General features: G+C 32.8%; 1 protein-coding gene across 1 annotated transcript in view; it reads right to left on the bottom strand.

Annotated features, from left to right (window-relative positions):
- The window catches only part of SAMSN1 (SAM domain, SH3 domain and nuclear localization signals 1), a 169,003-nt gene that overhangs the window by 65,652 nt on the left and 89,734 nt on the right, over positions 1-13,617 (bottom strand). Inside the window, exon 6 of the mRNA XM_044666919.1 lies at positions 9,189-9,229. Within this exon, the coding sequence (XP_044522854.1) occupies positions 9,189-9,229 (41 nt within the window). The remainder of the gene's footprint in view (positions 1-9,188; positions 9,230-13,617) is intronic.

Genomic DNA, 13,617 nt, shown 5'->3' with positions numbered 1-13,617 from the left:
TATATGAACTGATGAAGAGTGAAATAAGCAGAACCAGAAAAACATAGTACACAGTAACAGCAATATTGTGAAATGATCAAATGTGCTTGATTTTGCAATACAATGATCCAGAACAATTCTGAGGGATTTATGAAAAAGAATGCTATCCATCTCCAGAGAAAGAACTTTTGGAGTAGGAATGCAGATGAAAGCATATGATTTATAATTTTTTAATTTGGGCATGTATGTTTTGGGGTTTGGGTTTAATAAGATTATTCACTTATAAAAATGAGTAATAAGGAAATATGTTTCCTGTGATATACCTATGACAGGTATAACCCAGACTGGATTGCTTGCCAGTTATGGGAGGGGGGGAGAAAAGAAAGGGGAAGATAATTGAATCATATAACTTTGGAAAATTTATGTAGTAATTCATTACTAAAATAAATATATATGTAAAAATGATGAGAAAAAATATATTTAGAGAAACTTGAAAGATGAGTACAGAATAAAATGAATAAAATCAGGAAGAGAAAAATTATTTGATGACTATAACTTTGTAAACAAAAACAACTATGAAAAGCTTAAGAATTATTATGATCAATCATTACTTTTGAAGAGGATAATGTTTCCTGATTCCCACTTCTTGGTAGAGAGATGGTAGAACAGATGTAGAATGAAAAATACTTTTTAGATGTAACCAATATTTGGATTTGTTTTGCTTGACTTGATTATTTCTCTATAGGGAGAGTTTTGTGTTTAGAGGGGTGTGGAGAAGCTTTGCTGTGAAGACTGGGAGTAGTGATAGTAATACAAGAGTATAAAATAAAGAAATAAGCACCTGGGAAACTTTAAAAATGCTAAAAACTTTTTTAAAAAGAAGAGAAAAGGAAGTTTCAAAGGAGCCACATACAAGTAGGACAGTATTGAAAATACTGTGTTGTATGGTATACATATATATGGGGCAGTTAGGTGATTTAGTGGTTCCAGGCAGATTCATTGTCCAGAGTTAAAATCTATCCTCAGACTCTTACTAGCTATGTGACCCTGGGCAAGTCACTTGATTCTGTTTGCTTCCATTTCTTATCTGTAAAATGAGTTTGAGAAGGAAATGGTAGCCCAGTATCTTTATCAAGAAAACCCCCAAACTGATAAAGAATCAGATTAAACAAACAAAAAAAGATTAACCAATAACATCATGTTATATATAATTTAAAAATAAACTAAACTATATATAACAGAGATTCACAGTGTCACATATAGTATTGTTTTTCTGGTCCTCCTTTTCTAAGGAAAATATTCATGTTCCTGATTGTGCAATTCATGACAAAAATTTTTAAAGAAAATTAAAAACATGTAAAAGAAAGTAGAAGTTCAGAAAGGCACATGGCTAAGTAAGGCAGTGTTAATTTAAAGTACTATGGTGAATTTATTTTATAATTTTTAAATGCTATGAATAAGAGTGACTAGAGTATTATATATTTCCTTTTTCTGTTTTTTAATGATGAAATGTTTATATTTGTTGATTTTTGCCAAATTAATAATAATTAAAAATGGAATCATAGCTTAATTTATTTTCTTTTTAACTTCAATCATTTTTAACTTCCAAGTATCATCTTCGATATTACAATATTAGGGTGGTGTTCTGTGAAAATGTTCCATGTACTGTCTCAAAAGAAAATTTCATTAGAGACTCAGACACATCCCCAATGTTTTAAAATATACTGACAAAATAAAGACTTGGTAATTTGTACAAAAGCAAATTCTCATCTCTTCTAATATCATACACAAAATATTAATTAGCATAGTTTTTTAAATTAAAATTTTGTTTCAGAATAGTAGTTATGCATCAATGGATAGTATTAAAATCTTAGCCTTAATATGCATGACAGCAATTGTTCAAAAATATTCTAGGATCTAATTCTTCTAATTTAGGAGCAGATATGTTTTAAACAGTGTGAACAAATTCAGCAAACTATTAAAAACTGTGTTAGGATTGCCTCAGTGTTAAATGATTACACCATTTCATGGTATGAATGGCTTTTTCTTGAGAAAAGACAGTCTGTGAGACATTTTCCTTTATAGCAACTTTTACCATGGCAACAAATTAAAAACAATCCACAACTAAGAAGTGATGCATAATTACCTGTCCCCTTAAATCACCCTGGGGTAAGCAATGCATAAGCTATCAAAATTTCTAAAGGAAGTCTTGATTCTGCTTTTATGGTGCAAATAGTGGAACAATATGACACGCTAGTGACACTTGCCCTAGTTAAAATTGTTTCAGTGTTTCCATTCTACAACACTACTTTTCTAAAAATGTGTATTTCATCTAAAAAAGGTTTTATAGATGTTGAAATTCGACTAAACCAAAGAAATAACCCAACAAAACAGAAATGAAAGAATTCAGGCAAATGTTTGTTGTTTTTTCATATTTTTTCCACATTATAAATACTTAATGAAATAGAATAAAATTAAATTTACATATCCAACCCTAATTTTGCTCCCAAACTCCAGTAGTCTTGTAAATCATATCTTAGACATTTAAAAATGGATATTCTATAAGCACTTTAAACTCAACACATATGAAATATAACACATTTATCTTCCCTCTAAACGCTCCCCTCCCACTTCCCATTTCCAATTTATTGCCACAGCCTGCTGATTTCCACTTTCATAACACCTCTCACATCTACTCCCTTTTCTTCTCTGATACTGACATAATTCATTGCTTCTCAAGAAAGACTATTCTAATAATATGTTGGTCGGTTTCCCTGTCCATCCCCAATTTGACTGTCAAAGGGATTTTCCAAAAACATTATAGTTATATGTAACTTAGCTTTCTTTACCCCCAAACCTGCCTGTTTATACCTTTTGATACCTTTTGACCATTCCCAAATGGGGAGAGCACTCTGCTTACATATCTGACAAAGTTCTAAATATATTTCAGATACAAGACCTTAGTCTGAAAAACTGACTATAAAAATTTCCCCCCAACTTCCCTCTAATCTTTGCTACATTAATTTTATTTTTATAAAAATGTTTAATTTTAATGTATTCAAAATTATCCATATTACATTTCTAGTGTTTTCTATCTCTTGTTTATTCATCAATTCATCTCCTATCCATAAATCTAGAACCTGTTCTTCTAATTTGTTTATAATATCTCCCTTTATACCTAGGTCATGTGTCCATTTTTATCTTATTTTAGTAAATGGTAAATATTGTTCTATATCTAATTTCTACCAAACTGCTTCCTAGTTTTCCCAATAATTTTAATCAAATAGTGAATTTTTATTTCAAAAACTTAGATCTTTAATTTTGTCAAACACAAGGTTACTGTATTTTTGTGACTGTTTTATGTTTATTCTGCATCACTGATCACTTTCTATTTCTAAGTCAGTACCAGATAGTTTTGAAAATTATTGCTTTATAATATAGTTTTAAATCTAATACAGCTAAATCTCCTTCCTGTGTGTTTTTTCATTTTTCCTTTAATGTAGATTTATACTATATCCTGCTACTTTGCTAAAATTATTGATAGCTTCAACTAATTTTTAGTTGAATCTCTAGAATTTTTTCATCTGCCAAAAGAAATAGTTTTGTTACCTCTTTGCTCATTCTGATTACTTCAATATCTTTTTCTTCTCATTGCTATTGCTAGCTTTTCTAGTACAAGATTAAATAATATTTGTGAGAATGGGCATTCTTGTTTTACTCCTACTCTTATATGGAAAGCTTCTATTTTACCATTATTACAGATGTCTACATGTAGTTGGAAAATATATATCTTATGAATCTAAGAAAAAAGTCATTTATACCTATGCTTTCAAATGTTTTTAATAGGAATTATCATTATATTTTGTCAAAAGCTTTTTCTATATCTGTTAATATAATTGTATGATTTTTATTAATTTTTTGTTAATTTAATCAATTCTGCTAAAAGTTTTCCTTATATTAAACCAATGATGGTGAACATTTTAGAGACCAAGTGCTCAAACTGCAACCTTCATGCCACATGTGAGCCCCAAGGCTTACTCCAGACAGGGGAGGGAAAAAATGCTCCCATTGGGCTTCTGGGCAGAGGGGCAGGTGATGTGTCTTCTGGCACATGTGGAGAGGGGAAAGGGAGCAACTAGCACATGTACCATAGGTTCACCAACATAGTATTAAACCATCTCTACATACCTGATATAAATCTTATTTAGTCAAGATGTATAAGCTTTGTGCTATATTGTTGTAGCTGGCTAATATTTTAATCATAATTTTTACATCTATATTCATTAATGTAATTATCTTATAACTTTCATTCTGGGGTTTTTGCTCTTCCTGGCTTAGGTATAAGCATCCATATTTGTTTAAAAGGAGCTTGGTAGGACTCATTCTTTCCCAATTTTTCTAAATCATTTATTTAATATTGGAATGAGATGATCTTGAAAAATTTAGTAAAACTCATTTGTAAGTTCATATGACCCTGATGCTTTTTTAAAAAAATTGGTTCATTGGAGCAGCTGGGTAGCTCAGTGGATTGAGAGCTAGGCCTAGAGACAGGAGGTCCTAGGTTCAAATCCGGCCTCAGACACTTCCCAGCTGTGTGACTCTGGGCAAGTCACTTGACTCCCATTGCCTACCCTTACCAATCTTCCACCTATAAGTCAATACACAGAAGTTAAGGGTTTAAAATTTTTAAAAAAAGTGGTTCATTTATAGACTGTTGAATTTCTCATTCTAAAATAAGTTTTTAAAATATTTTTTATTTATTATGTTAGTCTAGGCAATTTATATTTTTGTAAGTATTCATCCATTTCACTTAAATTATTTGGTTTGTGGGCATATAATTGGGCAAAATAACTCTTTATATGCATTTTGATTTCATCATTAATAATGTTAAGTTCATCCTTTTCATTTTGATACTAGTAATTTACTTTTCTTCCTTCTTTTGTTAAAATCTTATTAAACAATGCTTTTTTCAGTAAAGTAAATCTTAGTTTTATAGATAGATTGATGCTTTTCTTATTGTTCTTGTCAGTTTTAGGATTTCCAATTTAGTAGTTAATTGGAGGTTTTTAATTTATTATTTTCCCACTTTTTAAAATTATTACCCAATTAAACGATCTCTTCTTTCTCTGTCTTATTAATTTAAACATTGTGAGATATAAATTTTCTTCTAATTACTGCTTTTTTCTGATTCTCACAGGATTTTGTATGTTGTCTCATTATCCTTTTTTTTTTTCTAACCCTTATCTTCCACCTTAGAATCAATACTATGTATTCATTCCAAGGCAGAAGAGTGCTGAGGGCTAGGCAATGGGGGTTAAGTGACTTGCCCAAGGTCACACAATTAGGAAGTGTCTGAGGCCAAATTTAAACCTAGGACCTTCCATCTCTAGGCCTGGCTTTCAATCCACTGAGCTGCTCAACTGTCCCCTATCATTTTCTTTAATAAAATTACTTATAACTTTTATGATTTGTTCTTTAATCCATTCATTCCTTAAGATTAAGTTATTAAGACTACATTTAATTTGTATTCTCTGATCCCATAGTTCTTTAATAAATATAACTTTATTGTATTATGATCTCAAAAAGATGCTTTTAATATTTCTGCTTTTCTGCATTTAACTATAACATTTTTGTGTCAATTTCTGTAAAGGTGCCATCTGCCACTCAGAAAAAGATATTCCTTTCAATCTCCATACAATTCTCTCCTGATACCTATCATATCTAGTTTATCTAAGATTTTATCTATTTCCTTAACTTCTTCTTTATTCAGTTTTTGGTTAGATTTATTCAGCTCTGAGAGGGGAAGGTTTAAATCCCTCACTATAATAGTTTTGTTATTTCAATCTGTAATTCCTTTAGCTTCTCCTTTTAAAATTTTGAATGCATTTGGTGCATATATGTTTTTGCATTGATGTTTTAACGTAATACAATATCTCTGTTTATAACTTTTAATTAGATCTATTTCACCTTTAACCTTGTTTGAGATCATTATTACTATCCTTACTTTTTTTTGTCAGTTGAAGCATAATATAATTTGCTCCATCCCTCTATTTTACTCTATGTGTGACTCTCAATTTTAAATGTGTTTCTTCTAAAAAAAAATTGGTGTTTGGGTTTTTTAATCTATTCTGCTATCAATTTCTATTTTGAGTGAATTAATTCCATTCATTTTCAAAGTTGTAATTATTACTTGTGTATTTCCCTCCATTCTGTTTTTCCTTCTTTGTCTCTCTTTTTATCTTTCTCCTCCTTAGAATCTGGTACCTCCCTAATTCCCACACCTTCTTTAGTCCCACCTTTATTTTCCTCCCCATCCTTCTAAAGTTCCCTCCCTTTTTTCCTCCTCTTACCCTCCTAGTTTTTTTTTTAATCCATTTACCTACTAGGAATTCCTCCCTGTTCCTCCCTTACCCTCTTATTTGTTAATATAAATAGACTTGCTTATTCCCTTCCTTTTCTTATACCTTTGCACTTTTTTTCTTAATCTATATTTGCTTCTAAGATTTCCTCTTTTAATCTTTATCCCTCACCTTCTTATCATCTTATAAATTAAGAAAAAATTCACCCTTTTATAATGTATTATTCCCTCTTTCACTCAGATCTGAGAATAAGGTACTAATATTATCCTCCAACTCCTCCTTCCCTTCATTGTAACATTTTTTTTCATTCATTCCTCTTTTATATGAAATGATTGTTCCAATTTATCCCTCCTTATCCAATTTTATTTTTTAACTCATTCAATTCAACCTCTAAGGTTCTCTTTATAAATGCTCCTTCATACACTCAATTAATGATATCAATCTTTGAGTTTAAACATATCATTTGCATATATAAGTAAATATTTTCACCTTGTTAAATCCTTTATAATCATCTTTCATTTTATCTTATGTTCCTTTTTATTCTTGTATGTCAAATTTTCATTTCAGTTCTAGTCTTTTCTTCAAGAATATTTGAGTCTTTTATTTCTTTAAATGACTATTTCTTTTCTTATATGATGATACTTGGTTTTGTACTTGGTTGTAAATACTTAGTTGTAAACCCAGCACCTTTGCTCTTTGAAATATTGTACTCTTCATTGTTTTAATATGGAAACTACTAAATCTTGTGTTATGCTTATTTTAACTCCACAGTATTTGAAAGCTTCTTTTCAGTTACTTGTAGTATTTTTTCCTTAACCTGAAAGTTACAAAACTAAGCTATAATGTTCTTGTGACTTTTCCTTTGGGTATCTCTTACAGATGATGATCAATGAATTCTTTCAAGTTCTATTTTATCTACTAGTTGCAAAACTCCAGGACAGTTTTCTTTAACTGAGCTCTTTTCTTTTCATCCTTACCTTCTGTCTTAGAATTAATACTGTGTATTGGTTACAAGACATTAGAGTGGTAAGAGCTAGGTAATGGTGGTTAAATGACTTGCCCAGAGTTACACAGGTAATCTGAGACCATATTTGAGTTTAGGACCTCTCATCACTCTGCCCAACCTTCAGCCAAACCTAGGACCCCCCTCTTTATTTTGTTTTTTTCCTTATTTTTTATTTTTAAGTATTTTTCCATGGTTCCATGGTTCATGTTCTCTCCCTCCCTCCTTAACTTTCCCCTCCCAGAGCTGAAAAGCAATTCCACTGGGTTATACATGTATTATATCAATTATATCAATACCTCTTTCCATATTTTTCATTTTAGTAGTAATCTTTTAAAACCCAAAACTCAAATCCAATTCCCATATAAACAAGTGACAAATCATATATTTTTCTTCTGCATTTCTATTCCAACAGTTCTTTCTCTAGATATGGATAGCATTCTTTCTCACAAGTCCCTCAGGATTGTCCTGGATCATTGCATTGTTATTAGTAACAAAGTCTTTTACATTTGATTGTCCCATAATGTTTCAGTTACTGTGTACAATGTTCTCCTGCTTCTGCTCATTTCATTCCATATCAGTTCATGGAAGTTTTCCCAGTTTTTATAGAAATCAAGCAGTTTATCATTCCTTATAACAAAATAGTATTCCATCACCATCATATAACACAATTGTTCAAACACTCTCCAATTGAGGCACACCCCTCATTTTCCAATTTTTTGCCACCACAAAGAATATGGCTATAAATATTTTTGTACAAGTATTTTTCCTTATTATTTCTTTGGGATACAAACCTAGTAGTAATATTGCTGGATCAAAGGATATGCATTCTTTTAAAGTCCTTTGCTGCCCCTTCTTTAATAATTTCTTTGAAGAATGGTGTTTAAACTCTTTTTTAAAAAAAATCATAACCTTCAGGTAGTCCAAGAATTCTTATATTGTCTCTTCTCAATATGGTTTTCAGGTTATTTGCTTTTGTAATAAGATGTTTCTTCTCTTCCTCCATTTTCACTTCTTAATTTAGTTTTATTATTTATTGTTTTCATTAGAAATCATCAGCTTCCTCTTACCAAACTCTAATTTAAGTAAATTATTTTCTTTGGTGAGTTTTTGGATTTCTTTTTTCCAAATGGTTGATCTTTTCATAATTTTCTCTGTTTTCCTGCCTTGTTATTTTTTCTAACTTTTCCTCAAACTCTCTCATTTGGAGCTGGTGTCCACTTTAAGGTTGTTGTTTTTTTAACTTTTAGAAGTGGATACCTCAATTTTACTATCTTCAGAATATGAATTCTGAAGAAGTTATCTATGGTTGTTCTTTCTCTTTTGTTTTTATGCAGGTGTCACCTTCTTCCTAGGTGAGGGGATAATTTCTCAGAATCTTTTTTTTAATTGTTTTTATTTCTTGAGCTCTCTGGGAGTCTCTGATCTCTTGGTTCTTTCAATTTCTATATTGCAAGGTTCCAAGCAATGCAATCACTTTTAGATACCCCCTGCATAGGCTAAAAGCATCTTCTTACCCTTCTGTCCTGGAGCAGCAATCAGGAACTCCATTCTTCCATGCTTCATTCACTTGTGTATACTCCTTCTTTGTAGCCAAACTTTTATACAGTATCTGGTCAGTGTATGTAGGTCAGTAGTCTTCTTTCAGTCAGCAATATATCCATATTTCTCAAACAAGAAAATTGAGGCTCAAAGTGTAAGAAATTTGTTCAAATTCATATACTTAGTTCATGGAAGAGATTTTACTAGAATTCCTGTTGCCATCTTCTAATTTCAGATTGAATGCTTTCCATGATACTAAACTACTTCACACATATTTATTTATCATGCTGATTAGAGATCAGAACTTGAGGCTTCTGGAGAATGTTAGACACTAATTTATTGAATACTGTGTACAAAGTACCACAGAATTTTTCATCATCATCTCCACCATCAGTTAAACAATTAAGGAAATAGTTAAAAGAACCTAAATAAGACTGTGATAGTATATTACTAACCATTGCTTGGAAAGATTAAGTAAAGAGGAGAGAATGAAATCTTCCCCCACATTTACTTAATAAAATTCCTGGCAATTAGCATGGTAGACTTTTCTGTTAGAAGGAAGTGTCCTCCATGCCTTCTTATACTCTGAAAAGATGAAAACTTTTCTAAAGTTCTCCTGAAGACATAATTTTTTAGTCATATGGTGATACCCTTGAACACAAATAATGACAAACAATAAACTAATTCACATTTTTAAAAAAGTTTTTTATAAAGTAGTTTTACTACTTTTAAATGAGTCTGCTTGATGTGTGATTTTGGTACCCTGATTAATAGTCACTGAAAGCTCAGATTTTGGAGATGTAATGTTTCTGGAAGCTTCCTTTTAGCAAAACTCGGCCATTAATTCAATGGCACATGTCAGCTCAGCAGAGCAAGGTCACTTTTCTGCTTCCAGGGGAGCCTTTTTAGAAATAATAAACCTGACAGAAAGTCCTTTTTTGCATGCTTTATGTCACTAGAGGTTGAGTACTGCAGTTAATATCATAGGGCTTATAAACATTCCCATCTCAGGCAGCAACCTGTCCTACTATTCTTGGGGATTTAACCTTTTTTTTTTTAATCTGCCCACTAAGTTTAGACATGTTTATGAGGGAAATATACAATTTGTAATCCTAAACAAGGAAAGAATGAGTAAGAATAATAAAAATAAATCTTCCTTTAGGTTATATGGAGGAGAAATTTAAGACCTACAACTTTTTTTTTATTATGAATAGTGCAAATTGTCATTGCACACATTATTTTATTTGGATTCAATTTCATGGACATTTCAATTTATTAGGACTTGGTCAGGGTAACAGAATTTTCTCAATTCAATGGATCTGTTGATTCCTCAGAATCAGATGATAAAAAATTGTACTACATAACTATCAGAAACTTTAGAAATAATTATATATTAAAAGTTAAAAATGAAAAATGTTTCTTGGTAAATTTTTTGTCTTTGTTTTGTAAAAGAAGTTTTTTACTGCACTGTCACAGTGCAGCCCATTCAAGCTTTTTCTTATTGTTTGATTCTTTTCTATGTCCTTACACAATCTTCACAAAAAGATCAAATATAGGCCTTATTATAGAACATTTAACTTTCTAGATACCAAGATAACATTTAACATATTTATCCGTTATCCTCTTTTATATTGCTTGTGCTTTTATATAGTATAGTTGTTTGTATTTGGTCTCTTCCATTAGGCTTGACCTACTTTAAAACAAAAAACTTTTTACACACACAAATGTATATATGAAAAATATATGTGTATATTTCTATATCTATATGTTAAATTGAAGATATCACTAAGAAAGTGGCTAGAAAACCAACCCAGAAGCATTGAAGCAAGTACTTTAGTGAGTGAAACCATTTTTCATATATACCACTACAATAAATTTACTTCCTTCTGTGATAATTAGATTAAGTCTACACTGCAGATTTAATCACCAAAGGTGAGAGTACCTCCAATCTTGGGAGGTCCTAACTCACCTGTGCTAGAGTGAGTGATGAATCAGAATTGACTGACCCGCCCCCAAAGTGTTCTATGAGAATCATCTATTGTGATTGAACATGCAGGCTAGGGGAAGGCACTGGAAGTGATGCATACGTGACCCCTTTAAAAGAGGGAGTTGAATGAGTGAAGCTGCTTCTGGTTTGGTGAAGGGGACTTGAGGGAGCTTTGCTAGTTCATGAAGGAGACTGTTCCATGTGGTGAGTTTAAAGACTGAATCTTCCTGAACTTCTATTAAGAAACTTCCTTTTGTAGACTCTGTGAATGAAGTTTGCTCCATTCATCTCCAGGCCTCTGACCCTCTAACTCTCGGCTGAGGGTTTAGATCTACCTGGATTAATTAGTGGGATAGATTCTTATTTCCTTACTCACCCTCTCTCTTCCTAATTGTAAATAAACTTCCATAAAAGTCAATTTTGACTTGAGATTATTCTTAATTGAGGACTGATAATAGTTCAATCCTCTGGTGACCATCTTTTAATATATTGAACCCATAAAACCCACTTTTCACCCTTACACTTCATATTATAGAGAAGGTACAGAGATTTGCATCTTTTGTCACCCTTTTAATCATTCTAAGAGGCTGAGGATAGCTTTGGGGACCATCTCATTTCTTAAAATGAAATTAAGTATAGAGTAAGATAAAGGTATTGAATGCCTCTGATTTCTAACAGGATGGAAGAGTTGGCCAATCTACAAGGTCCAAATTAGATTTAATACAGTATCTTTGACTGGCTGAATTCACTGTGTAGAAATTGAGTGAGAAGTACTCTATTAGGTCATCAATAAATAAATCAGGGTATTTTGCTCATTTAAACTGTATACTGTCTACATTTGGAGAACCTATTCACACTGTCAGGATACATCATATCACATAATGTTTTTCACAGAACTAGCTACACATTTGATATGACCAACTTTTTAAGGAAAAAATTAAAATGGCAAGGTTGAATTCTTTTACTACAGCACATAAAAGTTAAAGTTGAATTAAATCAATATGGAAATTTCTAACAATTTGTGTTTCTGTGTACCTAGTTACCTGTTCCCCTAACACTTTGCTGTAAAGTAGTGATAAAAAGAGAGTTCTAGGCATATTATAGACATAGTACAATACTTTATTTTTTATGAGCATTATTGTTTATTTGGGAGAATATTTTACGATCTTCAAACTGATTAAAAGATACTTTTATAGCCCGGGGTTAAGATGGCGGCAGAGTAAAAAGCAGCACTTAACCTCTCCTGACTGAAACATACAGGACTTCTCAAGGGGGCATAAAAACAAACCCAGTCGAACGGAGGGACCCCACGACAGGGTGAAGCGTGGAAGGTACGTGGAATCGGGACATTTCCATGCTATAAAGGGGTGAAACAGCTCTCACTAAATCACGGGCTGAGCAACCACCCCCACCTCCCCACACACACACACACACCACCTGCAGCGCCAAAGCCAGGTCAAAAGAAATAGAGCAAGTTTGGGCCACACATCGAGTCATTGGCAGCTCATGGACCTGTTCCTGAGAGCGGCAAGATTTGGGAACCCAAAAAGCTGAGGAACTCATACAGACTCTGAGCATGGACGCGGAGCACAGGCACGGGTGGAGACATGGGTGGGGGCGGAGGCAGACACAGGCGGGAGTAAAGGCTCTGAAACTCTGAGTGGGGAACCAGTGCAGACGGGTATACGACTGTGGAAGCAGCGCCCTGAGACTTTTAAAGGAGCCTCCTGCAGAGGATCAAGCAAGAGGGTCCACCAGGGAGCTTGACCTTGGAAAAAACCAGACCTCAGACCTCAGGAGCCAAAAGACCACCGACAATTCCTGAGCACGAGGATAAAGCTGAGAAGCTGCTGCTCCAATGATGGCTACCCAGAACCAGGAAGGCCAGAAGAGAGAGAAAAAGATTAACAACAAGAAAAAGAAATCTTTAACACTCAACAACTTTTACACAGAGAAAATCCAGACTACCGAGCAATCAGAAGAGGAGAAAAAACAAGCAATCACATCCGAACCATCCCAAGATAATCAAAACTGGTCACAAGCTCTTGAAATGTTCAAAACTGAGATGACAAGAAAGTTGGAAAAGATTTGGTCAGAGAAATGGGAAGTAGCTCAAAAGGAAATCAGGCAAGAAAATAACAGTTTAAAAGGCAGAATTTCGCAATTGGAAAGTGAGGCAAGTCAACTAAAGACCAGAAATGACCAGATTGAAAAGGAAAACCAAAAGATTATAGCCGAAAACCAAAAGATTATAGCCGAAAACCAAAAGATCATAGCCGAAAACCAAAAGATTATAGCCAAAAACCAGTCCTTAAAGGCTAGAATTGAACAATTAGAAGCTAATGATCTCTCAAGACAACAAGAACAAATAAAACAAAGTCAAAAGACTGAAAAAATAGAAGGAAACATGAAATATCTCAATGAGAAAGTGACAGACCAAGAAAACTGGTCTAGAAGAAACAATTTGAGATTCATTGGTCTCCCTGAAAAGGGTGAAATTAATAGAAATTTGGACTCCATACTAAAAGAAATTACTCAGCAAAATTTCCCTGAAGTTCTACAACAAGAGGGCAATATAGACATTGAAAGGATCCATAGATCACCCTCAACATTAGATCCAGATAAGAAAACACCCAGGAATATAATAGCAAAATTCAAGAGCTTCCAAGTAAAAGAAAAATCTTACAAGAAGCAAGAAAGAGACAATTCAAATACCAACCAGCACCAATCAGGATCACACAGGATCT

The sequence above is a fragment of the Gracilinanus agilis genome, chromosome 3 (genome assembly GCF_016433145.1).
Source record: "Gracilinanus agilis isolate LMUSP501 chromosome 3, AgileGrace, whole genome shotgun sequence".
Taxonomy (NCBI): Eukaryota; Metazoa; Chordata; class Mammalia; order Didelphimorphia; family Didelphidae; genus Gracilinanus; species Gracilinanus agilis.
Note: the sequence above shows the minus strand (reverse complement) of the source record. Positions and strands in the feature narration are given on the sequence as shown.